The sequence below is a fragment of the Myodes glareolus genome, chromosome 24 (genome assembly GCF_982192425.1).
Source record: "Myodes glareolus chromosome 24, mMyoGla1.1, whole genome shotgun sequence".
NCBI lineage: Eukaryota > Metazoa > Chordata > Mammalia > Rodentia > Cricetidae > Myodes > Myodes glareolus.
Genome location: NC_142049.1, coordinates 29,404,040 through 29,429,211, shown reverse-complemented (window position 1 = coordinate 29,429,211; position 25,172 = coordinate 29,404,040). Strand labels below are relative to the sequence as shown.

Below are 25,172 nucleotides of genomic sequence, written 5' to 3'. Positions count from 1 at the left end.
CCTAAGCTTCACCTCCACATGACTTCAATGCTCCCTGTAAGGAAAGAGTGCACACTAAGGCAGACTCCTGCTGCCTGGCTGCGAGTGGATGCTGCCGCCCACTACACGCACAGAGCTGCAGCAGCCCAAGAGACTTGCTGGCCCTGGGTGTTGAAGGAAGCCTTTGTTCAGTCACTACCTGGGTAGTAAACAGACATGCTAGAGATTTCAGCACCCACACACGACACAGGACAGGACATATAGTTTAGGGTTTTTAAGTGACTCAACACACAAAAAGGCCAACAGGACAAAGTAAACTGTGATGGGTAGGCGACATGAGGCCAAGAGTCACCACCTAACACACCACAAAACCCGAGCAGTCATGGGAAACTTGGGAAATCATGGTACAAATGCAGAAGACAGTGTCCTTGGGAAAGTCCAGGTGTTGCACTTACTAGGCTAAGAATTTAAAATTTGCTGTTTGAAACATTTTCAAAGAATTAGAGACAACTGTGCTTGAGAGCAAAAGAAAAACAGGAGGACAATATCTCACCAAATCACCATAGTAATAAAATAATAGAAATTATAAATCAAAGACAAAGAACTGAGAGGTTGTAACATTTAAAAAAAGTATGACTGAAATGAAAAATAAGATTGTAAAGAGTTTTGATAAGTTATACTGCTTAAGGGCCTTAAAAATCTACCAAGTTAATATGATTCTATTTTCATTTGTAAAACTTTTTTAGACTCTTTGTTTATTTGCATAAAATAATAATAGTAAATGTGTTGACTAGAACATAGTATATAAAGATATGATTTATGTGATAATACAAAGGAGGAAAGAATGGAATTTTTGTATCCCACTGAAAGTAATCTGCTATCAATTTGAACCAAAATGTTATAAATTCAGATGTATATTATAATCCCAAAATAATCACTGAGAAAATAATTTTAAAAATAGTAAGAGATAAGAGGATTTAAATGGCATACTAGAAAACATCTAACATGAAAGAGGAGAGTAATAAATTAATGAAACAGAGACTGACACACACACACAACAAGTGGCCAAGGAGAAAATTCTTTCTAATCAGTAATAAAATGTAAATCAATTACATGTTGTAATTGAGAAGTATGCTTGGGAGAAAAGACAGAAAAACATGCTCCATCTATTATTCTTTCAATAATAGCTAGAATAACTAGGCAGGAGATTGGGAAGAAAATAGGTTTAAATATAGACCATCAGACTTAACAAGTATCTCTAGAACACTCCCTCCAACAACAGCAGGTCCATGCTCTTCTCTTGTGCACAGAGGGCACTCCCATGGCATGCCATGTACCAGGCCCCAAACCCAAATCTCTGTGAACGTGACGGGGTGGCGACCATACATAGGGAGGGAAGCTAGAAACTTGTAACAGAAAGACACGGGAAGATTAGCAAATAAGTGAAAATGACAACATACTTCTTTTTTATTGTTTTTATTGAGCTATAGATTTTTCTCCCCTTCTGCCCTCTCCCATGGTCCCCATGCTCCCAATTTACTTAGGAGATCTTACTTCCCATACAGATTAGATCCTATGTCTCTCTTAGGTTCCTCTTGTCTAGGTTCTCTGGGATTGTGATGTGTAGGCTGGTTTTCTTTGCTTTATGTCTAAAAGTCACTTATGAGTGAGTACATATGATATTTGTCTTTCTAGGTCTGGGTTACCTCACTCAGTATGATGTTTTCTAGATCCATCCATTTGCCCGTAAATTTCAAGATGTCATTATTTTTTTTCTGTTGTGTAGTACTCCACTGTGTAAATGTGCCACATTTTCCCTAATCCATTCTTTAGTCAAGGGACAATTGTTTCCAGGTTCAGGCTATGACAAACAATGCTGTTATGAACATAGTTGAGCACATGTCCTTGTGGCACGATTGAGCATCCTTTGGATATATACCCAAAAGTGATATTTCTGGGTCTTGAGGAAGGTTGTTTCCTAATTTTCTGAGAAATTGCCATACTGATGTCCAAAGTAGCTGCCTCAGGCCTGCTCAGGCGGAGGTTGGTGGCTCAGGCCTGCTGTGGTGGAGGTCCCTGCCTTGCGCACGCATGGTCCTGCAGAAGCCTCTCAGTCAGGCCTGCTCCCTCAGCGGTCACTCTCTTGTAGCTGCTTCTGTGGAGGTTGCTTCAGGCAAACTTTTTAAGGCTTGCGATCTAAGCACAGCTACTAAAGGCCCATATGTTGAATCTCCATCATAAATGTACATGTAATCCTAGCTGTATTCAGTAACAAAATGATTGAATCTTAATATTAATACTGCATTTGGATTAACTATTCTTACTAGCTTTCAATTAGCCATATACACTTAGCTTTATATTTATACTTAATTGGATCATCTGGTAAATATCCAGAAGGTTCTTTTAATCTTGTCCTCGGCAAGCCAAGCTACAACAACACACTTCTTAATAACCAGTGTAAGAAGGGATCACAAGGTAAACTAGACATATTTTTTACCTGGATGAAAAAGAGCATACTGTACTAGAACTTTCTGGAATGTGGAAGTAGTAGGTCTGGAAGGAGTTTTTAGCTTCAAGATCTTCTATTTAAAAATGAAGGATTAATACATTTCCACCTTAAGAAATTAGAAAAATAAGATGAAATTCAAATTGGAGCAGAAGTTAGGAGTAATAACAATTCTATTGTAAATGAATAGAAGCAGCTGCGCACCCGGTATGATTTCTGCAGCCCATAAAACCAATCTCCTGGGGGATTTTGGGGTAACTGGAAACATGACATACTATTAACAGGAGTGTGAAAAGGTGCAGCTACTTTGGAAAGCAAAATTCAATTTATTAGAAAGCAGTGAACACTAAATTTAGTCCTTGGTGGTCTTAAAGTGAAGTTCTAAATACAGTGGTTCGTCCCAGTCCCCAATCTTGCAATATGTGTATTCAGATTCACAATGAAATGAATTTTGAACTGTGTATTGCATTGTGTGTTCTTAAAGTTTTGCTTGTGCATAGGTCTGAAAATTTGCTCGCTTTGAACTTAGATGTGGGATGTTTTATTATCGTTTTATGGTTTGTTTTTTGAGACTCTGTAGCTTAAGCTACATTATAACTCATTGTGTATTGTAGCACAGGCTGGCCTCAAACTCACTGTAATCTTTCTCCTTTACCCTCCCAAGTGCTAGGTTCTAGTCATAAGCACCATGCCTAGCTTTCTCCTTGGAACATTTGGTGAGCAGAGATTGAGTGCACGTAGCTCCATGGACAATGTGTATTAGTCAGATTTCCATTGCTGTAACAAGATACCCAAAGAAATTAATTTATAAAGCAAACGTGTGTTTCAGCTTGAAGTTGGGTGACCTTAGTGCTTCGGCTCTGGTGAGGTAGCATAGCATAGCAGGAACTATGGTGGAGTGGACTGCTTATCTCCAGAGGAAGAAAGCAAATGGAGAGTCTGAGGTGCTGCGATCCCCTTGGAAGACCCGTGACTTCAGGCCTTCCCACAAGGCCTGTCTCTTGATGGTTTAACACAGCTCCTAATAGCACACCCTATGGACTAAGCTTTTTAGTGGGGACCATTGGGAATATTCCATGTCAAAACTAGAACAGTGCAAGCAAATGCCTGGACTTTCCCTGGACACCTAAAGGAACAGCCTGGGTTTTCTGGTGCGGTCATGGGCTTCTTACTTCTCAAACCTTCTTCTCATATTTTATAGGTTCGTTGCCTCACCTCTAGCAAATGCCTTTGGCATTCGAAAGGCAGTGCATAAAATTAAGCCAAATCCCATCTTAGAGAATTTTTTCAAGCATTCAACAAGTCAACCGTCACATGTAAGTAAAAACTCTTTGCTTGTAGACTTAAGGACCTGCGTTCTTAATGGGCTAATCATCTTGATTTACTTTGTCCATACAAAAATAGCTTCCACTTAACCATCAAAGGATTTGATTCATTGATTTATTGCTGTTGATAGATTCTGTAACACCTCAAATGTTAGAAAATCTAAATATGTATTATAAAATCAGACATTAATAGTTAAAGTTTTGCTTTCAGCTGTAGTATCACACATTAGCAGTCAATACCATGGTTTATATAAAAATAGCAATTTGAGTTAAGTGCTGTGGCTTACACTTGTAATCAGGACTGCAGAGGCTGAGGCAGAAGCATCACCATGAGTTTGGCCCTGGCATGGGCTGTCAAGTGACTCCAGAGACAGTCCGCGATACACAGTGAGACCCTGTCTTAAGATCATGAATAAGTAAATAAGTCATAATATCACAATTTCATTTTAATTAATTAATTAGTTAATTAATTTTACATCCCAACCTTAAAATCTCATTTCAATGTTAGATTTTAAACATTTTCATAGAGAAAGCCACACCTGATACTTTTGATGATTGTGGCTATATCAAAAGACAGCCTGAAGTCTCTGTGACGTCACTTTTCACACTTGCCCCTCTTTTATCCAAGGCCTCAGCATACCCAGAAACATGCAGATGCTCTGATTTCTCTCCAGAAGTACAATTTTCAAGAGCATCACGATTACTTCACAATACAAACTATCATTGTGTGGTGCAGTTTGTGTGTCACAGAACAATTTATTTCTTAGTTATAAAGTCATGGCCAGGCACCTCAGTTTTATTATATTGCATAGATAAATGGCAGACAAAGCAGGCTTTCCTCCAAAGCAACACTACTCAGTAAATAAAGACAACTACCACCTATCATTTTGAAAATCAAGACTGTGTGCTATCAACCATGTAGGGGGGAGTTTTGAGCCATTTAAACTTCATTTGATGAATCAGGTTGTGCTTGTCAGCTAGGGATGTCATTGCTCTGGTGGTGTCCTTGCACAGGGAGGTGTGCTGATGTTCCACGTGAAGCCTAGAGTGTAGTATGCAACTACTTTATCAACAAGGACAATCTGACAACCTGCAGCTGCCTGTTTTCTGTCTCCATGTGCCCTAACTGACCATGGTCACCCATTTAAATCCTTTGGTTTTCACTGGTGATATGTGAGAAATTGGGACTCTTCAAGCCATTGGAAAGGGTGCATGTATATGTGCATGTGCATGTGTGCGTGGGTGCACAGTTAAAAGAAAGTTGGAAGAGAACTAGAGAAGGTGATGTTCATGGCTGAGCTGAGGAAGTGAAGGTCCAGCAAAGGGAAGCAGCTGCCCTGCAGCTAATAAGCAGCCGTCCCAGGAGCAGGAGGAGCCCAGCCCGTACAGCTCATACTCCCCCAGGGCCCTTTCAACTCCCAGGAACTTTGTCACCTGTCCAGAGCATGTCTATCAAGTGCGAGAAAAGGCATCATACATCACCCCACAGTATTGCCGAGCTTCATCTACTAGACCATGGAGATGATGGGAAAGGTTCCTGATTCTCAGTGCTCCTGGCTCATAAAAAGACATGTGTTTGTGTAGCAGATCCTGATAGCAAGAAAAACACCCGTTCCTAAAGGTTCCAGAACTTAGGAAGATAGACTATGACTCTCAGGAAGGCAAAGTCATGCCTGGCTAGTGATGCAGATGTGGAAACAAACTACTATCACGAGACTGTCCTGGGCTTTTGTCGGCATCATACTGATAGCTTTTTCTTCATTTCTAGCTGAAATTGAAAGCAAGTTTCTGAATGAACTAAAAATGTTTTTATGTAATCAAGATATGAGTGTAACCACACAATCATCTGCTAATCCCAGATGACAGAGTAGTCATTCCTGTAGGGGGACACCTGGGTTTATTCCAACAGTTGGTCACCTAAACCTGAGGCTGCTTCTCCAGCTGTAGATTGTACCAATGAAAGCAGCAGCATTTCAGAGTGGCTAGGGATGTCTAGCCTGTGATGTGACATTGTCATCTACAAATATGTAGGGCTTATTCATAGTTTTCTTGAGACACATTCAGCCCTGAAGCTGCAGTGAGTTATGTGCAGTGTATACAGTATCCATCTTGGGCTCCTTGATTCACCTTCTTGCATGATGTCACACAGAAGTAAAGGTCAAAGATAAGAATGTGAAGTCTTCTCTATCAGCTCTGTGTCTGTCACACACAGAGTTCTATGGACTATTTTAAAAGATGCCTTCTCAACACAGACTATCTCCAGAGACTAACGATTGCTTCTTGATTGTGCTTTCTTCCATCCTGTTGCAACTTGAACTCTTATTTGCATTTTAGGTGCATGCTTTGTGTGTTAAGAGAACATGTCTTGAAGCTTTTGTGTGTAAGTCTCCTCTCTCAAAAAGATCTAAGTATAGGGGGCCATTATTGTCAAGGTGGGCTTTCTGCTAGGCGCCTCCGTATTCCAAAACAAGAATGAACACTTTTCAGCCACATATGGGCGCTACCTTCTAGATGCATGTACCAAACCGGTGTGATTGGTGTAAGATCTGGGAAAGTTCCAGAAAAAAGACAATGCCTTGTTTGCTTTGCTCACTGCTGAATCTCTAACACCTAAAATTGTGCTTGGTTTACCACTAAGGAGTGGTTCTTTGAGTGTTTTTGGGTGAGTGATTGAATAAAATATTTAAGTGATAAAGTAAGACCCAATGTGTTTCCATTGTAAGAACATGGAATATAGTGTGCTGGCTACTCAGAACAGGCCAGTGACAGAAGATGGACGAAGCATCAGCATTTGAATTACAACCTGTTTGGGGAAATCATTAAGCTTTTAGGTTATTTTAGAAGTAAGGACGTATGTATTTTTTTTATTTAGTACGTGGTTTTCAGCCCACGGTCATTTTTCTGTTGTGGATATAAAGGTTTCCGGCGTTGGCAGTGCTGGGCTATTGTATAGCACATGCTCCTCTCATGATCTCAAGCTTCTGTGAGGCAGGTGGCAGATGCCATTTTTCACATGGTAGAGTGCAGTGCTCAGAGCTCCCTGAGTAGGGGCAGCAGGGTTAGGTCTTTGGTTTTTCAGCTTCCTGTCTTTGCCACCACCTTCTATTGCCTGGATCCCTGGAATACCGTTTTTCTCTATCCGGAGAGTATGAACCTGGTGCCTCCTGTGTTGCTGGAGTATCATCTGACATCTTGTCTGACCTGGGGTGTGAGACTTTTGCTGTGGAAAGCAGAAGCCCGGCCTAGAAGGGCAGCATGGGCACCTGGACAAGCGGGATGCCCCCCTCCTGCACATTCATTATTATGCCGGCAGAAGTAAATATCAGTGAACAGCTGTCTGCTCAGTCTTCTCAAAGAAACAAAACCATAACCAACAGTAACGCAATCCCTGACCGATAAAAAGGTGTGAAAGGGGCTACTCTGTGGGGAAACAGTAATACTGGTGTGTTCTGTTCTCTGTTTCTCTTTCCTTTCCTTCAGGTTAGTGAAGGGCCTGCCACTCAGTAGAGGTACAGAACTGTTCACTCTTCTGCTGGTGTTCAGCTTATGGCTTCTGGTGACTGTGCGCTGTAGTCCTGGTCTCTAGATGACTTTGTGGTCCTTACAAGGTGATATAGCAGAGGTCATCTGGCTGGTCCTGACCTGCTGGGTGAGCAGCTGTCTGGCCCACAAATAGGCTTTGTTCCCCACCCCCCCCGAGTGCTCATTTGCAGTTAGCTTAAATTTACTGTAAAGCTCTGATTAATAATATAAAAGGTAGCTTCACATCAAAATTCTAGGACTGTATTTCCTCCCTGGAAATACAGCTTGGTCTTAGCTGGTCCTTGGGCGTGGGATCTGCTGGGCCATGTTTTTTTTTCCTGTCCATCAGCTGCAGCTCTGTCTTGGGCTGGAAGCTGACAGCTTTAGGCAATTTGATTTTTTGTTCGTTTTTATAACAGAATTAAGAGAAAATTTTCTTATATTAGAAAATGAATGCTCAAGAGATCAATGCCATTTCAAAAAGTTGGTATAGAGCATGTTCCTTGTGAAAGCAGAGAGCATTAGTTACCGTGGGTCTAATGGACAGAACATACCTGTTAAAATCTCACTGCAAAATGGACCTGGCCCTCTTGGCCATTCGTGTTTCCTTTCTGACTCTAGCAGACTTTGGAATTTGTCACCTTTGGGCAGTAGTTTATCATCTTTGCTGTTTCCTATTTTAAGTCGTAGCCTGTAAAACTTCCGCTTCCCAGAAGAGAAGCAATCATCATTATTATACTTTACAATCATTATTTTAAATGGCCGGAAATAGTTTGTATTATTTTGAAATAGGCTGTGTATCAGGTTGATTGTAGAAGCAGACAACCAACACCTGCTGGGGTTTTCTTGGCTCACCTTCTGTGACTACCGAAAGGACGGAGGGAAGTAGCAGGAAGCCCACTAGCCCAGGTCTTGTTTGCACGTGGTTACTATTTTCACATCTTGCACAAGTCCTAGAAGTTCTCAGAAAAGCTTCTGTGTCTCTGTAGGAAATCATCCTTGATGATTAACATTTTAAACTCTACTACTCTACCTGGTACCTAGGAGGCCCTAAGTGAATCTTAACGAGCTCATATATACAGGTCAAACATATGGATTGCTAACGTATAGCTGGTTGGTCTTAGTACTTAGCAAGCTAGAATCCTCATGTTTTCTGTTTTCTGTCTGCTTGGCTTGGCTCGAGGATCTGTGTACATGAATGTGGTTTCATAAGCAATAGAAATACGTTCCCTGGCTCCTGGTCTGGTGCCCGTCTGCTCTGGTCTACAAGCTTTTGCCATTTAGTCTCATTGTCCCTCAACTGCTTGACATCTGACGGTTCTTTGCCTTAGTTCTTACAGGTGTGTGTGTGTGTGTGTGTGTGTGTGTGTGTGTGTGTGTGTTCATGCGCGCACTAGTGTGCACTCATGTACCAGGAGGAGTGTGCCCGTGGAGGCTTTCCTTCTTCCACCATGTCCTTCCCTTCCCTGCTGAAATGCCTTGCTGACCCTCTGCCGTGTATCATTTGTTTATTCTGTTCATCTGTTTTCAGACTGATGTTTATGGACTGGCAAAAAAATGTAACTTGACAGAGCGCCAGGTTGAGAGATGGTTTAGGAGTCGGCGGAATCAAGACAGGCCTTGCAGGATGAAGAAATTCCAGGAATCTTGGTAAGGAGGAGGATGGGCAGTTTGTGTGATGCCGTCATAACCAAGGGTATTGTGATCATGGCCCACAGCACACTGGCATTGGAGGGAAGGAAGGGTCCAATTGCATTCTTCACTTTCCAGTAGGATCTTTTATTTTTTCCCAACAAAAGCAAGTTTGGTTTATTTGAAAGGCTTCATTAAATAACTGAAACACGTGCAATCTTACAAGAAGCCCAACACCTGGAATTAGTGCAAAATGTAGTGAATGGCTGCTGAGAAACCCTAAGGTTTGAATTCCATTTTAAACAGTGTACATTGTTAAATAGCATAAGGAAAACATTTGTTATTAAGAAAGTTCTTTTTAAATGTGGAGAAAGATGTTCTCTTAACTGTCCTTGTTTCCCCTCCCCTCTTCTGGGAGGATGAGACCCCCACACTCTAAGGTGGACCCAGTCCCTGTACAGACATTATATGCTTGGCCTGAGCCTAGAAAATCTATGAACATGACTTAACTGGTGTTTCTTCTTTCTAGGACTGAGGTTAGAAAGTCTCAAGACTTTCTTTCTCCCGTGTGTGCTGTCTTAATATGTAGGAGCAGGGGTGTGAGAATCCATCCTAGTGCACGTCACTCAGAATTTCATACACATATACAAAATATTTGATCATGCCATTAACTTCTCCTCCCCTCTCCCAACCTCTCCCAACACATCTCCCTCCCACCTTCCCCCCTTCATGTCCTCTTCTTTATTGCACCGAGCCTCTGAGCGCAATGAGCACTGCCCACAGGTGTGTGGGCGCACCTGAGCTGGGTGACCTACCAGTGGCCAGACCTCTGAGATAAGTGAAGCTTCTCCTGAAGCTGTCATCTGCAGACAGGCTCTTCAGGTGGGGGTGGGGCTCACGAGCCTCTCCTCCATCCATGCAGTAATGTTGGCCAGCTTGATCTTGCGCAGTGTCCTTGTGCTGCTATGAGTTAATGAGTTAATGCTTAGACAGCAGCCCTGTCTAAGGAAGAAGACAGTACTTCCCAGCACTCTTCCCTGGCCTGTGGATCTTACTGCCTTTCAGCCTCCTCTGCAGCACTGCCCACTGAGCCTTGTAGCAAGGGTTGATATAGATGTCCCAGTTAGGGCTGGGAATACACAGCAATCACTTAGTGGCTGGTATTAACTGCTGGCCGCTGCAAAAAGAAAGTTTTCTTGCCAATCCTGAGAACAGCACTAAACTATGGGTGTAAACAAAGATTTGGAGGGCGTTTTATAACCTGTCCATTCAGTAAAGCAACAGTAGCAGATTTCTCCCTAGGGCCTATGCCCCTCCTCCAGCCATAGGCCTTTGATTAGATTTATAGAGCCGGGAGCGAATTCCCTTCCATGGATCATAGGATGACCAGGAGCTTTCTGGATTTGAGACCTGATTCGTGGGAGGAGATTCCTTTCCTTTTTTTCTATTTTCTTTCTTTTTATTATGTTTATTTTATAAATATTTATGTCATCTGTCTGGTGTGTAGTTGGCATTCCCTCAGCTGTCTCTCCCCTATGTTGTTTCTCTCTGTACAGAAACTCTTAAATTTCACATTGTCTCATATATCAATTCTCATTTCTATTAGTGGCCTGAGTTAATCAAGTCCACTCAGGAAAGTCCTTGCCTTTGTTTGTATCTTGAAGGGTTTTTTTTTTTTACATACATTTTCCTCTAAGAGTCTTAAAGTTTTGGGTTTCACATTAATATCGTTGATAATTTTGTGTTGACTTTTGTATAGGGTGAGAAATAGAAATCATATTAAGCCCTAAATGTGGCTATCCTGTTTCCCCAGTATCATTTACAATGGGGCTGTCTTTTTTTCCAATGTGTAGTTTAGACATCTTTGCCAAAAAGTAGCTGTCTTTATGTGTGACACTCTCATATTGCACTGGTCTACATGTCTGGTCTTGAGAGTCTCACGGTGCTTTTACAGCTGGGGTCCTGGAGAACAATTTGAGATCGGGTATTATGATGTGGACAGCATTGTTCTTTCCACTGTTAGGTTCTTCCATGTGGGCTTAGGATGAACTGACAGCCAGGGAGAACTTATACTCTAGGATATATTTTCTTCCAAGCCTGTCGTACCAGGGTCCCTTCCCCTCACATGTCAATCACTGTTGCAGAGGAATGAAGCCTTTTCTTTCTTTTGGCAGCTGGCGGTTTACATTTTACTTAATGATAACTGTGGCTGGAGTTGCATTTCTTTATGATGTAAGTTGTCGTTTTCATATCTTTGGAATTCACCTTTAATTTAAAAATATTTTTGCCTATGAATTCTATCAATGCAAAGCTCTAACCTCAAAAAGGATGAGAGAGAGAGAGAGAGAGAGAGAGAGAGAGAGAGAGAGAGAGAGAGAGTTTGTTCTGGAGCCAAGTAAAAGTGACCGTGACCAGGAACACAGATACAGGTTACCCTAAATGCCATGTTCCAGTGTAGATGGTTTTCTGAAGTTTTATAGTAACAGAACAAGGCAAATGATAATGAAAACACCTTTCAGATACATTGATGGAAACACCAGACAGACAGGTCAGTGTAAAGCGGGGTATCCACAGCTGTACAGTGGCAGAACCCTTGCCGAGCATGAGCAGGGCCCAGAATAGGCCTCCTGGTGCTTTAGCTATAGCTGCTCAAGGTCTTTTTCATTTATTTATTTATTTATTATGTGCTTGCTTATTTTTGTCTCTTTTTTGAGACAGGTTCTCAATATGTATCTGAGGCTGGGCTAGAACTCACTATATAGCCCATGACAGCTACAAACTTGTGATCTCCCCCTCTCAACATCCCAAGTGCTGAGATTATGGGCATTTGCTACTATCTGACTCGTGCTGCAGAGATAATAACTGATCCAGAAATTATTTTGCTAGCATATTTGTTTGTTCAAAAGAGTTCCTTCATCAAGGTAGTCCTGTTATTGACCCCAGATTCACTGTAAGTAGTGAGATTCACAGTATTGTATAGGAAAGTGAATGCCCACGGGGGAGAGATGCAACAGAAGAAACAGGTTCTTCACAAGAGTCAGTACAATAGGAAACACCTCGAGTGTGCAACAGGAAACACACATGTGGGTCTGTGTAACAGTAAACACGAGAGTCTGTGTAATAGTAAACACAGTAAGTGTGCAACACCAAATACAAGTGAGTATGTGTAACAGTAAACATAAGTGAATGTACAACAATAAACCCAAGTTTATTTTTGTTTGTTTGAGTATGTACAACAGTAAAACACAAGAGAGTCTGCAACAATAAACACTAGTGAGTCTGTGCAAAGGAAACACAGGTGAGTCTGTGCAACAGTAAGCACAAGAGTCTGTGCAATAGTAAACACTAGTGAATATGTGCAACAGTAAACACTAGTGAATCTGTGCAACAGGAAACACAAGAGAGTCTGTGCAACAATAAACACAAGTGAATGTACAAAAGTAAACCGAAGTGAGTCTGTGCAACAAAAGACACACGAGTGAGTGTGCATGACAGGAAATAACCCCATAAAGAGCTGTACTTCCTGCTGAAACCAGTGTTTGATTGACAGCTGTGTCTCATCTCTTGGATCCTCTTTTTTTTTTTTTCAGAAACCTTGGGCGTATGACCTCTGGGAGGTTTGGCGTGACTATCCTAAGCAGGTATGTCCTCCCTAGTGTGGCCTCTCCCTGACTTCAGCACCATGTTAATCCGACCCAGATCTCAGTGTGGGGTGTTTTGTTTCTTTGTTTGTTGTGTGTTGGTTGGTTTTGTTTTTGTGACCAACTCTTATTAGGGAGCTCAGGCTGGCCTTACACTCAGCACATACCCAGGCTGTCCTTGAATTTGTAATCCTCTGACTCCATTTCCAAACTAACAGGTTAAAATTAGCCTTTTTAGCATGCTAGTTTCAGCATAAACAAACAGACGAACAAACAAGAAACAGAAAGTCAGCTGGAAAGAGGGCTCAGTGGTTAAGAGCACTGGCCGTTCTTCCAAGAAGACAAAGTTTGAGCCTTATCACCCACATGGTCATGTTCAGCTATCCACATCTCCAGTTCCAGGGGATCCAGTGTCCTCTTCCAGACACACATGTGATCCGTACATACATGCAGACAAAACATCCATACACATAAAGCAGATAATAAGAATAAAGGAAATGAGACAACAGAAAAGGGGACAGGAAAGCCTCAGAAAGAAGTCTACTTCATTACCCAGGCCATAACCTCGTCCTGTCAATGCTAGCCCATTGCTCTTCTCAAGAGCACTGTTATCTCTGATGCATAACAACTATCCCCAAGCCTAGTGCTATAAAGTACCAGCCATTGGTAACTCATGATTTGGGTTGGCAATTGGGCCTAGGCTAAGGGAAGCAGATCTGTTCCGTGTGGTCTCAGCTGATCATTAATACATTACAAGTCAATTGGTGGTCATACTCATGGTTTTATCAGCTGGCACTTGAATGGTCTTTTTGTGGTCTCTGGTATGATAGCTCAGCTTTCTTATACAGTGCTCATGAAGGCTCTGTTTGTGTTACATTGGCTACTGTCCCATTGGCCAAGTACCAGGATTAAAGCCCCAGTCATTGTGGGAGGAGACCATATAAGGCCGCAGATATTAAAAGGCTGCATTCAGTGGGTGCATCACTTGATAATCGTCCATCACACTGAATAACACACCTCACGTCTCAATTTGCCTCAGAGTCTCAAGTGATTCCCTACTATAACAGTGCTAAGAACAATTTTAGCAGTAGAAATTTAGTTACTTTTATTCAGAAGACAATTTTAGAGTTTCTCAAACAATTGCGTATCTAATATTGCTCACATTAAGCTAAAATTAGGCAGTCACATCTATAGCATTTTAAAAATTTTTTTACTCAAAGCATTTAATTTGGTTTAGAATGCTTCTTTAGTCTTTCAGGAATTAAACACCTTGACATTTTATCAGTGACTCCTCTGGGGAATTGAAGTCGTTGCGGCTTCCTGCCGTTTTGTGGAATATAAATGGGTCTCAGAAAATGAAAATATATTGCTTGTGAGGTCTCATTTAGATCACTAACTGTCCCCCCTTTCCTCAGCCTCTGCTGCCGTCCCAGTACTGGTACTACATTTTGGAGATGAGTTTTTATTGGTCTCTGGTATTTAGCCTCGGCACTGATATCAAGAGGAAGGTAAGTGATGTGTTCACAAAACATCTTTTATTCATTTCTTCTTTTTCATTCCTTTGCCTCTTATTCTACCTTTAAAATGTATTTTGTGTATAGTTAGCTCAACTCATTGACTATTCTTGCTTTCGATAGTGCATAGACCCATTCAAATTATCCTCATGCTTTCGTTATGTCCTGATAAATTTCTATAGCAAAAACTTTATGTTTTAAGCTGTATTCCTGATAAATAAGAAAATAGTTCTCCTTTCTGTTTTCTTTGCCTGGGAGGGCAGCGTCCCCTCACACACAGGAAAACCTTGTTATGTGAGGACTTTGCCTCCACACTACATCTTTTTGATGGCAAACCACTTTATAAAATCCTTCCTAATGTTTTTAAAGAATGAATGACTGCCCACCCCTTAATTCCCTAGCCATCCATGTGAAAAATCTTGTTTTAAGCACACAAAGCTTTGCTTTATTTTCAGGGAAACTGAGTCACAGGTATTCTTCATGTCACAAAGTTATTCATTTAAGGGCTATCTAGCTTACTGCATCACTAGGCCAGTTGTCATGTGAGACCCTCAATGCAGCCACAAGATTTTCTCAGCAAAGCGAATCAAAAAGACTATTGTGCCTCACATCTTCCTATACTAACCCAGTGTCAAATTCTAGCAGGCAGAAATGTTTGTTTAATAAACGAAGTTAAGATCTGCTGAATATTAGGTTAAATGGAGCTGCCTTGATTAAATGCTCTTTGAGTTGAAGGCTGATGTAGCCATTTCTAGTGGGTACATTGCGGCCCACAGATATCTTCAAAAAAAAAAAAACCTCTCGGAATCTAAGAATATAGTGTATGGGGCCATGGAAAGAGTATCAGAAGTTATAGTCAAATGACAAATGTTCAGTGCATGCATACATATATACATACATAATATATACATACATGCACACATACATATATACACAATGCATATATACACATATGTCTATTGTGCTAAATGTCAAAACACCCTGATGTAAGTTACTGGTACCATTATTATTCTCTCTTCCAGTCACTGGGAAATAACCACTTTTGCTTAATGGCTTCCATTTTCTCTCATTATGTAGGATTTCCTTGCTCATGTCATCCACCACCTGGCTGCCATTAGTCTGATGAGCTTCTCCTGGTGTGCTAATTACATCCGCAGTGGGACCCTCGTGATGCTGGTGCACGATGTGTCTGACATTTGGCTGGAGGTAAATGGCTGCCATTTAGAAAATAATAACAGTGCCATGTCCTGCTTTTCACTAAGTGCTCACAGAAAGAATTATCTGTGAGTGATTTGGCAGGGCCCTCTGTCCTGAAAATACCCGAAATCTAAAAAGGTACGGGCTCCCAGACCCTTCGGGATGCAGCTTCTTGGTGTCTGTTTTGCACTCTGTGCTGTGCGAGTGAGAGGCTGCTCTGGGGGTGGGGGGGGCTGGGCTCCTGGCAGCTGCATGCCACTGCCCACTCGGGGAGTGATATGAGATTCTCACATGAGAAACCAGGGCAAGGTTTATAGAGGCAAAACTTGGAAATTTTTGCCTCCTGGATCCTCAGAGTTGGACAGCTCCCTCTGCTACTTGAGCTAGTGGCGGGCTGTCTGTTGAATGCCTCTAGTCCTTCTTGCTTTAGGGAATGCCAACTGATGTTTGGAAAACAGCATTCCTTTTGTAAGGGATAAAGAGGGCTTGGAGTGTTTTGAAATGGGGAACATTGAGACAAACTCCTTCCTATTTCTACATCACATAAACTGTGAGGAACAAAGGCATGGCCGGGCTATTCCTCCATCTCGCTGTTCTCATCAGCTCCTCTTGGTGTGGGGCTGTGCTCGAATGATCCCCTAAGTACAGCAGCTGACTCAAGTTAGTGTGCGCGTTTGTATGAATCCAGGGAAAGCAATGCTAAACTACTTTACACTCGGGGTTGCTCCTTGGAGTGCTAATAATTGAATATGGGTCGATGTGGAAGAAATGAAATTTAATAGAATTTCATTCTTCCAGGTTGGAGTTCTGCCAGCTTTTGATAAAGGACCAGAGAGAAAATCTTGTTTTGTGGGCTTCGTGTGATTTATGTCATATGTTCTTTCTTTTTTCTCTGTTTTTATGCACATTTAAAAATATGAAAACCATTCTTAATGCCTGACTAGCTTTAGCCCGTGGACTGGGAGGTAGTCGGTCCAACCCTATTTAAGAAGTAACCAGAAGTCAGTTGAAGTCACGTCAAAGCAACTGGCATCTGTCAAGTATTTTTAGCCAGAGTGCTGGGTAGGCTGTCATGTGTGTGTCGAGGCAGCTCCGCACAGCAGGATTGGTCCAGGTTGTGTCATGCTGCTTTCTGAACACAGCCACCTTTGCCACCAGCACCCGTTTCTCTGATCTCATCCCAGTGGCCTTGGGTAGAAAGGAAGGGTACATTAGGTCTGAGTTAAGAATTACGCACGCATGTCTTGCTTCTGAACACACACTCATTTGCTCAGCGTTGGTGTGTGTCCAGCATTAAAGTACTTCCATTGTGTTTTTAAGGGAAAGCGAGATGTTAAAGCTGGGTCTGGATGCTTAGTTTTCCCAGCCTTCCCTCTGCTTCTCATACACATAGCATAATTCCCTAAGAGATGTGGGCAAATTACTTATTGTTTTGTTTTCTAGCCCCAGCTGTAACATGAGAAGCCATGTCAGTCCCTTATGGTATATTATAATGTTTAGCTCATTACTGTTTGAAAATTTTCCAAGTCCTTGGGTAAAAACACAGAAAAAAAATGGCATGTCAGACTTAGAGGTCCTTTCATGGTTAAAATATCAGCGCGGCCTCACGTTGTTACTAGTCATGAATCATTCTCGACCCACAAGTCATGATCTCCACAAGGCTAGTGCCTTTCAGCAATAGCTGGGGGTAGAGAGAGCCCCGTGTGCTGGTGGCAGGCGCCTCTTTCTGGCATTCCCCCAAGGATGTCTGACCAGTGCTTCTTCTGAGCAGTCGTCCCATTTGCCTTCTCACTCCAGCTCTAACTGAACCCAGACCTGGCCCCACTTTTGCTTGTGTAGACGCTCCCTGAGACGGAGCCTGCTAATCTTTGGAGGCTGCAAGATAGGTAGCCTCAACACCTACACTTTTTTTTGCCCTGTTTGTTGCCTCCTCATGGCCTCTTGCTGGTCCTCTGTTATTCTCCATGTCCAAATTCAGACCCAGAACCCAACATTTTTATGTATCCTGATTGGTACTTAGCATTGATATGGGGCTACCATCTGGTACTTCTTTACACAGTCCAGAAGGTGTTGGAGGTATTTCTGCCCAACAGTACCATTTTGCCATCCAGAGTTGGCACACAGAGATTCTGATACTCGTGCGCGTATCCAAATTCTCGTCTTGGTCTGGCTTCTGCCCTTGAATATAGCTATGTCCTCCATTCTAGTCATTCCAAGACTCTGGGCTTTGCCTCTTACCCAACCCCCACTCTTTAGGACACTGGTTCAGGATGTAATTTCTGAGCCTTCCAAGTCTAAGTCATGCTCGTGTTAGTGATGTCTCTGTTGGCATGATAAAAAACCATGACCAAGAGCCATTTAAGAAGTTCATGGTATGTGGTTCTAGATGGTTACATATCCATGTGGTTGAGAAGATACAGCAGCAGGTGCAGGAAACTGAGATTACATCTCAAGTACACACAGAAAACACGAGAGAGAGAGAGAGAGAGAGAGAGAGAGAGAGAGAGAGAGAGAGAGAGAACAAAAGGTGGACCAAGGGTATAAACCACCAAAGCCTATACACAGTGTTGCACTTCCTTCAGCAAGGCTAGATCTTCTAAAGGCTCTGTAACGTCCCCAAATAATGCTGCTGTTGATCAAGCTTTCAAATAGATGCACCTATGGGGGACATCTTCCATCCAAACCACCATACTCCCTAAATGGGTGGCCTGGACACTGGGAACTCCTACCTGTACCTCACCTTCCACTTCATCATCATCCTTGGGTTTCATGGGAGACATAACAGAGCATCCTTATGGCTCTCTTAGCTGCAACGGTCTAGCCAAACTCACATTGCACTCCTGTCCAGGCTTTCTCCAGACCAGCTCCCCTCTCAAAGACACAGAGATATAAAATGCTCGCTAGGAGTCATTGTGCTGACTTCTAGTGTTTAGAAAGATGTGGCCCTTGTATATCCTTTTAAGGCATTCTATTGTAGAAATTTTCAAACATTGGGGCACAGGGCTTTCCTCTACCTTTAAGGGTTTTCTTTATGGCTAGTCTCATTGAATCTGTGTCCCTGTCCACAACCCAGACCTTCCCCAGGTTGCTTCCAAACATGTCTTCATTCAGTGATTTTTAAAATTCATTCCATGGGCATTTTAACTGACGAGAGTTTCATTTTCAGTCTGCTAAGATGTTCTCCTATGCTGGATGGAAACAGACCTGCAATACCCTCTTCCTCATCTTCTCCATTGTCTTCTTCATCAGCCGATTCATCATCTTCCCATTCTGGTGAGTAGACAAGCACCATGTCCTGCCTTGTGATATCACAGCACCATCCCCTCCTCATTCCATTCTTTCCGGTGATTTCTGCCAGACTCAGCTGGGTAGACAATGTGATGGGACCATTTTTATAGCTTTACTATAAAAACAAAATGTTACAGCTTATGTTTTTATAACTAGCTGAAACAATTATCTAAAACATGGAGCTGCCACGGAGGGGGCTTCAGCGGGTGGGCACCAGCCGCCACTCTCCATCCTGCCTCAGGAGTGTGGGTTTTTCTTTGTGGTCAGCAGCTTTTCTGGTCACTCGGTGAAAGCCAATGGCCAGACCCTGGGCCTCTAGGAGAAAAGGGTGCTCTGAGCTGTAGTAGTCACAGCTACCCTCGGAGTGCCATGGGGTGACTTGAGGGTGCTCACTGGTGTGCTATCTCCCATGGCAGTCCGTCCTCAACAGTCATAATTCCCCACGTGTTGACTGGCAGAAACAAGTTTAAACATGGGGAAGCCTCAGAGGGCCTGGAACAGAAAGCCTAGAAATAACCTTAGTTTAGAGCTAGCCTGGAAGCTGTTCACTCCTCTCAACAGGAGAATGCAGAAACAAATGGAGACTCCAGTTCCATGCCTCTTCCTTAGGTAGATGGACAGCAACCCTGACCAGCATCCAGAGTGGTCATTGGAGCTGTCTTTGCCAAGGAAGCCAGCCACATACTGTAGACTAGGGGTCTTGAATTAGTATTTCCTGGAAAGCAGAGGTCCAGTGCAGTGGCTAATTTCAAGGATGGGAATCAGGTCGGAATCAAATCCTGTGCCACACTTAGCTACCTGTGTAGTTTGGAGCAGGTTAGAGCATCTCTCTTTGCCTTCATTTTCTTTCTCATCTGTTAAATAGAAGTAAGAGTTAACCAGAGGCTTACCTGAGATACCACACACAAGAGAGTTTTAGAAAACTGCCTGCTACCTAGTAAAGACTTAGTAATCGATGCCTATTTTATTAAAACTCTTCATGAGAATTCCAAAATTGAGAGTTTAATCCAGAATTAAATCCAAGATAAATGCCTCTTACACTGCTTGTTTAGTAGACTTTCTGTTTTGTTGTTAGTAAATTCTTCTCTTTCTTTTTTATGCTTGTGCACTATGCATTTTGGTGTATAGTGAACTCCATCCATCCTCCCCTTCCGTCCCTTTCCACCTCTCCCCTGCTCCTTCAGATCATCTTCTTTCACCTCTGTATTTGTTGGCTTTAGTTGGTGTCTCCCAGAGTTTAATCAGGGCTGTCTGTATGGACCTGAGTTTACAACCAATCACCTGAACTTGGTGGATTCACTGTTGGGTACACAATTGATGCCATATGTTCCTTCATAAAATCTGCCAGTTGCCAATTAATTTGCAGTGTGTGGTTGGGTCCCAGAGGCCCTTTCCCCCTCCATAGCTGACTATGAGGAAGACTTGACTTCTGTGGGCCCAATGCCAGTAGGCATAGCCACTGTGAGGATGCTATTCTTCAGCCCCTCGCTCCACCATCCAGCTCTTACTTTCTCTCCACCTTTCTTCCCTAGTGGTCCCTGAGATTTAAGAGGTAGTGTAAAGGGCATGCCTAGGCTTGAGCCCTCAACGTTCTTTTATTGTTTTGTAGAGTTACAGGCCTTTGCCTTTATTTCTCTTCCCTGCAAGGAGCAGATTCTCTGTTTAAGGCTGAGAATGACCTTTGTCTCTGGGTATAAACATATGCATATACTTAGGAGATGATTTGATGTTGTGTCAGCTCAGCTAAGCAGCCATGTTAAATTTCCCATACTCCTGGCCTAGGATCTAAGACCTCTTCATCCATGGGTTTTGGACCAAGGTAACATTATTGGTATGGATTCCATCTTGTAGAGGAAGCCCCAAATCCAATCAGAGAGCAGTTGGTTATCCATGTAATAGTCACATTACCATTACACCCCTGGGTCCATCTTACCTAGAAGGTTGGAATTATAGTTCATAGAGTTCAGAGTTGGATTAGGCAACCAATGTCTTTACCCCCACATCAACCTTCATAGTAGCATCTGGCACCATGAGATCCATTCAGTATGGAAGAACCTTCTAGCCCAATTTCAACTTGATTCCTCTACATCTTGCAGCTAAAGTATGTGCTGTCTATAGAAGTAGGGTCTTACCAACTAGTTCTCAAGAGTGACCAGGAGCAGTGACTAACCTGGAGTGTTTGGGGGGATTTGGAACCTCCCTGACCAATGGCTCCTACTGGAGCTTTTGTTTAATGACCCATTGATTCTAGACCTGCGTTGTCTAGTCTTTGCAAGGTATTTGTCTTCAGAATTTTTATAAAGTCTTCTAGCCAGGTTGCCAGAAAGTCGGTTGTAAGTGGTTTTCTCATATCTTCTTCACTCTCATACTTGCATTCCTCAACACCCCACCTCTCATCCCTCTTCCTGCTCGAAGCGCTCTACTCCCAATGTTCCCCTTCTGTGCCCTCATCTAGCCCACTCCACCCTGTATCTCCTATTTAAGACAACCTCTCCCTCACTGTTCCCTTTCTAGTGTCTTGGATGCCTGAGATATTCCAAGACAAGCATACTAAACCCAAATAAGATGAACAACCCAATTAAAAACTGGGCTGTGTCACTACAAATGGCTTTCAAAAGAACTGCAAATGGCTTGGAAATGCTTGAAACTGTTCAATACCCTTAACCACTAGGAAAATTCAGATCAAAACCACTTTAAGATTTCATTTTATCCCCTTAAAATGGCCATCATCAAGAATGCAAATGACAACCAGTGCTAGATGTGGGAAAAGGGGAACCCTTTTACACTGTTGGTGGAGGCACAATTTAGTGCAGCCTCTATGGAGGTGCCTAAAACAAAACAAAACAAAAAAATTAGAATTGGGTCTACTATATGGCCAAGCCTTACAGTCTGGGCATGCACCCTAAGGATTCTGTCCTACTACAGAAACACTTGGCATGCCAGTGTTCTTTACAGCTCTGTTCACAATAGCCAAGCAATGGAACTATCCCAGATGTCCATCAGCTAATGAATGGATATTAAAAACGTAGAGCACATACATAATTGAATTTTATGTAACCATAAAGAACATGGAAATTTTGAAAATTTCAGGGAAATGGATGAAAATGGAAAAAATTTATACTGAGTGAGGTAACCCAGACCCAGAAAGACAAATGCCTCGTGTTCGGTAAATGTATTACTGTCATTTTTGTTTGTGAAAATCAGCTGTTGGCTTCTGCACTATCTTTATGGTTCCCATATTCATGGCCTTCCTCAAACAAAGTGGGATGGGCTAGCTCTCCCACTGAGGCACACCCCAGCCCTCGAGCATTACTGAGGGAATAAACACTTACAGATAACAGTTGGTGGACTTTTCAGAGTTGTCCATGGTGCTGCAAAGTCTTCCATTTTCCCTGGTGCCTCTCATGTTCCAGAGGCTTCTCATGTTGCACACAGCTGTTTGTGCCTAGGAACCTATCCTGACACTGAGTGGTTTAAGTCAGTGCTGGGCAGACTTGTTCCGGTAAGGTCGGGAGAGCAAGGATTTTAGACTTTGGGGAAACAACATGGTCTTTGTTTTCTTTGTTGCATATTTTTCTTTGTTTTGTTTCACAACTGTTTAAAACTGTATCAAGATATACTTAGACCGCAGGCTGGAAATGAAATGCATGTCTTTGACTAGATTTCAGCCACAGGCCAGCTTGTGGCAATCCTTTAAATCACTGCTTAATCATCATTGCCTCTCCTGGTTCTCATGAGTGACTGGCCTTAGGTCATTTCTCCTTAGAGTCTCTCATGTGGTTACAGGAGGAGGCCAGGTAGCTATCAGTGACGACAGCTGAAAAATCCATGAAAGACCAGCTACTTGGTGGCACAATCATTGTCTGGGTCCTGAGCTGGGCTCTTGTCTGAATGCCCACAGATGGCCCCCTCACTTGCCCTTGGCCTCCTCATTTGAAGTGTGACATCCGAAGTCACATCCTGTCACTTCTTGACATGTAATGTGCACTGGAGTCACACCCCCAAGGTTGGAACACTATTTGAAGAAAGAAAACTATACTGTTTCTTGGTAAGACTGTTTCTAAAGCCTGGGCAGCCACATTGACTCCAGGGAAGCCCCTGGTTCAGAGAACTCTGTCTGAGAAGCTTCTCAAAGTTACCATGCACTTAGCTGTTTGCTTGTTTATTAGATACATGACCTATGGTATCTATGGTGACATCAAAAGCCAGGCCCATGGTAACTTTGAAAGTTTTAGATTTAAGAATTCCTGCTCCTGCTGGCATTTCTGAATTTCTAAATTAATCAGTTACTAGCATTTGACCTATTGGTCTTGATACTGGATTCACCCACTGGTCACAGAGGGCAGCAAAGACGATCTTCACCATCTTCAGGGAGTTAGACAGCAATAAACCAGTTCTGACAGACTGGACTGTAAAACTCTGCTGGTGGCAATATTCCACGCTGACATCGACTCCCATTGTTCAGAAGTTGAGCCAAACTGCACCAGCCCCTGGAACTGTGGAGAACAGCTCTTCACAGGGGCCTTTGAGAGAAGCTCAGTGGTTGTACTCAGATGCTGCTCCCAGCTGCAGTGCCCGGCTCGAGTTTAGTCCCCATAGACTTTGCTTTACTATCACCGCGGTAGTGCCAAAGGAGACATTTTCATTTCTGCTGTCCCACCCACCTGTCCCAAGCTCTGTGGGGTCACGTCTCTGGAAGTCTTCCCCAGGCACAGCTTGTTTGGGAATCCACCACGAATGAAGCAGTGCACGGATAATAGGTGCCGCTGGAAGGTGACTCACAACCTGCCTCTAGACTCGGCCATGTGTTAGAGGTGCTGTGGGGAGCATCTGTGTCCAGGCCCTTTGTCTTCTGCAGCACATTCTGTGGTAGCGCGGGGTAGGAGAAAACTGCTGGAGCTGTGCCGCCCACAGTTCACCTGGAAGCATGAGCAGACGGTCAGGAATCCATTAGTTACCATTCGCCTTTCCTTCTCTCTGGTTTTTCCATCATCTCCCCAAAGCAGGTTTGCTTTCCCCTGACGTGACTCCCCTTGCCTTTCTGCAACTCTATGCTCACCTCCATCCCTGCTGCTGTGTCTGAGGATCCAGTGAGGCTCATTCTCACTGAAGGAAGAGAAATCAGCAATCCCCATTTTGAGATGTTAACCTGCTAGAGGAGAAGGTAGAGAGTGTGACTCGAGTGAGTCTTTCTCCTTGGAGTCTGACCAGAGAGTGCTGCGGGAGGCTGAGGCGTGGCAACGCAGACTAGAGGTAGACCTGAGGCAGCAGAAAGGTAGAGCTGCTTCCAGGCAGCTCCAAATAGCCTTCACCCCCAAAATGAGAAAAAAGTCAGTTACTGAGAGCCCTTCTGGTTCTCTAGTTCAGGAAGCTTTCCAGCTGGCCTTGGAGAAGAGAGTCCAGCAGCTAAGCCAGTCAGCAAAGAGAATGCAGCGCGGAGGGCAGGAAGGGCTGTCCAGATGTGGAGGAATGGCAGTGCACTGGCAACCATGGATGCCAACTTTTTTGAAAATCGTTTTCAAACATTTTTGAAGCTAATAATTAGACTCGCCTCATTTAGGCCTTAATCAGACTTCTCGTTGGTTCCCAAATACTGTTTCATTAGTCAGAAATCCAAATTGGCATTGGCAGAATTGCTTTTAATTCATTGCCTGGAAACTCCATTTGTTTGTGCTTTTACCAAAACTATTTAAGTCACAGACTAGTGTTTTTTTTTCACATTGTATTTCCAACCATTGTGTACACATAATGACATTTAAAATTATGTTTATTCTTTGGAGATTTAATACCTGTGTACCATGGATCATTTCTTCCCCTCAAACCTTTCTCCAAGTCCTCTCAGGTTACCTTTTCCCTGTATCATCTCCCTCCCAACTTTATTGGAATTAGCTGATATGTTATCTATGTTCCCTGGCCCCTGACAGATTCCCTTGTAAGTCACAGGAGCTGGTATTAATGTCCTCTAGACTGGCTGATCTGTAAGAAAGGCCACTCTGATGTGCAAATGCTGACAGTCCTCCCAGCCTGTTTGCTGTGACTTTCCTTCAACTTGTCTCTCTAGGTGTGGCAGAGTACCAGAAGTGGGAGAGATGGCCAATAGTAGCAGAGGTCTTTGTAGCTCCCCCCACCACACAATAGATACTTTATTCATAGTTCTACACACTATGTAGATATAGTAGTGACCTATATCTCTCATATGTCCTTGAAAGAAAGAGAAATACCCATCGAGCCATTAGTAATGATGCTATCTCCTTGTCCCCAGAAGCTGCTGTGCACTCGGCCACCTTTCTTCCTCACTACCTACTGGTCACTGGATTTCAGATCTCAACTTTTAATGATCCAGCCATCACTAGTTTGGAAGAAAATGGTACCCTGGGTTTGAAACCTATGTGTGAAAGGAAATGTTATGGGCACTGGGACCATGTAACAGCTTGAAATGGTTAGTGGAGAAAGAAGATTTAAAAAACAAAAAACAAAACCTGTTAAAAGCATGAAAGTGCTCCTAGTTGGTGTTCTTATCAGTGACAAATAAGGATGAGGCCATGTGGATCTTTTCATCAGAAGGCTG

General features: G+C 42.9%; 1 protein-coding gene across 1 annotated transcript in view; it reads left to right on the top strand.

The window, feature by feature from the left end:
- The window catches only part of Cers3 (ceramide synthase 3), an 82,871-nt gene that overhangs the window by 47,140 nt on the left and 10,559 nt on the right, over positions 1-25,172 (top strand). The window contains exons 3-9 of the mRNA XM_087901355.1: positions 3,687-3,801; positions 8,864-8,982; positions 11,139-11,196; positions 12,555-12,605; positions 14,021-14,113; positions 15,197-15,325; positions 18,483-18,589. Coding sequence (XP_087757481.1) covers positions 3,687-3,801; positions 8,864-8,982; positions 11,139-11,196; positions 12,555-12,605; positions 14,021-14,113; positions 15,197-15,325; positions 18,483-18,589 — 672 coding nt within the window. The remainder of the gene's footprint in view (positions 1-3,686; positions 3,802-8,863; positions 8,983-11,138; positions 11,197-12,554; positions 12,606-14,020; positions 14,114-15,196; positions 15,326-18,482; positions 18,590-25,172) is intronic.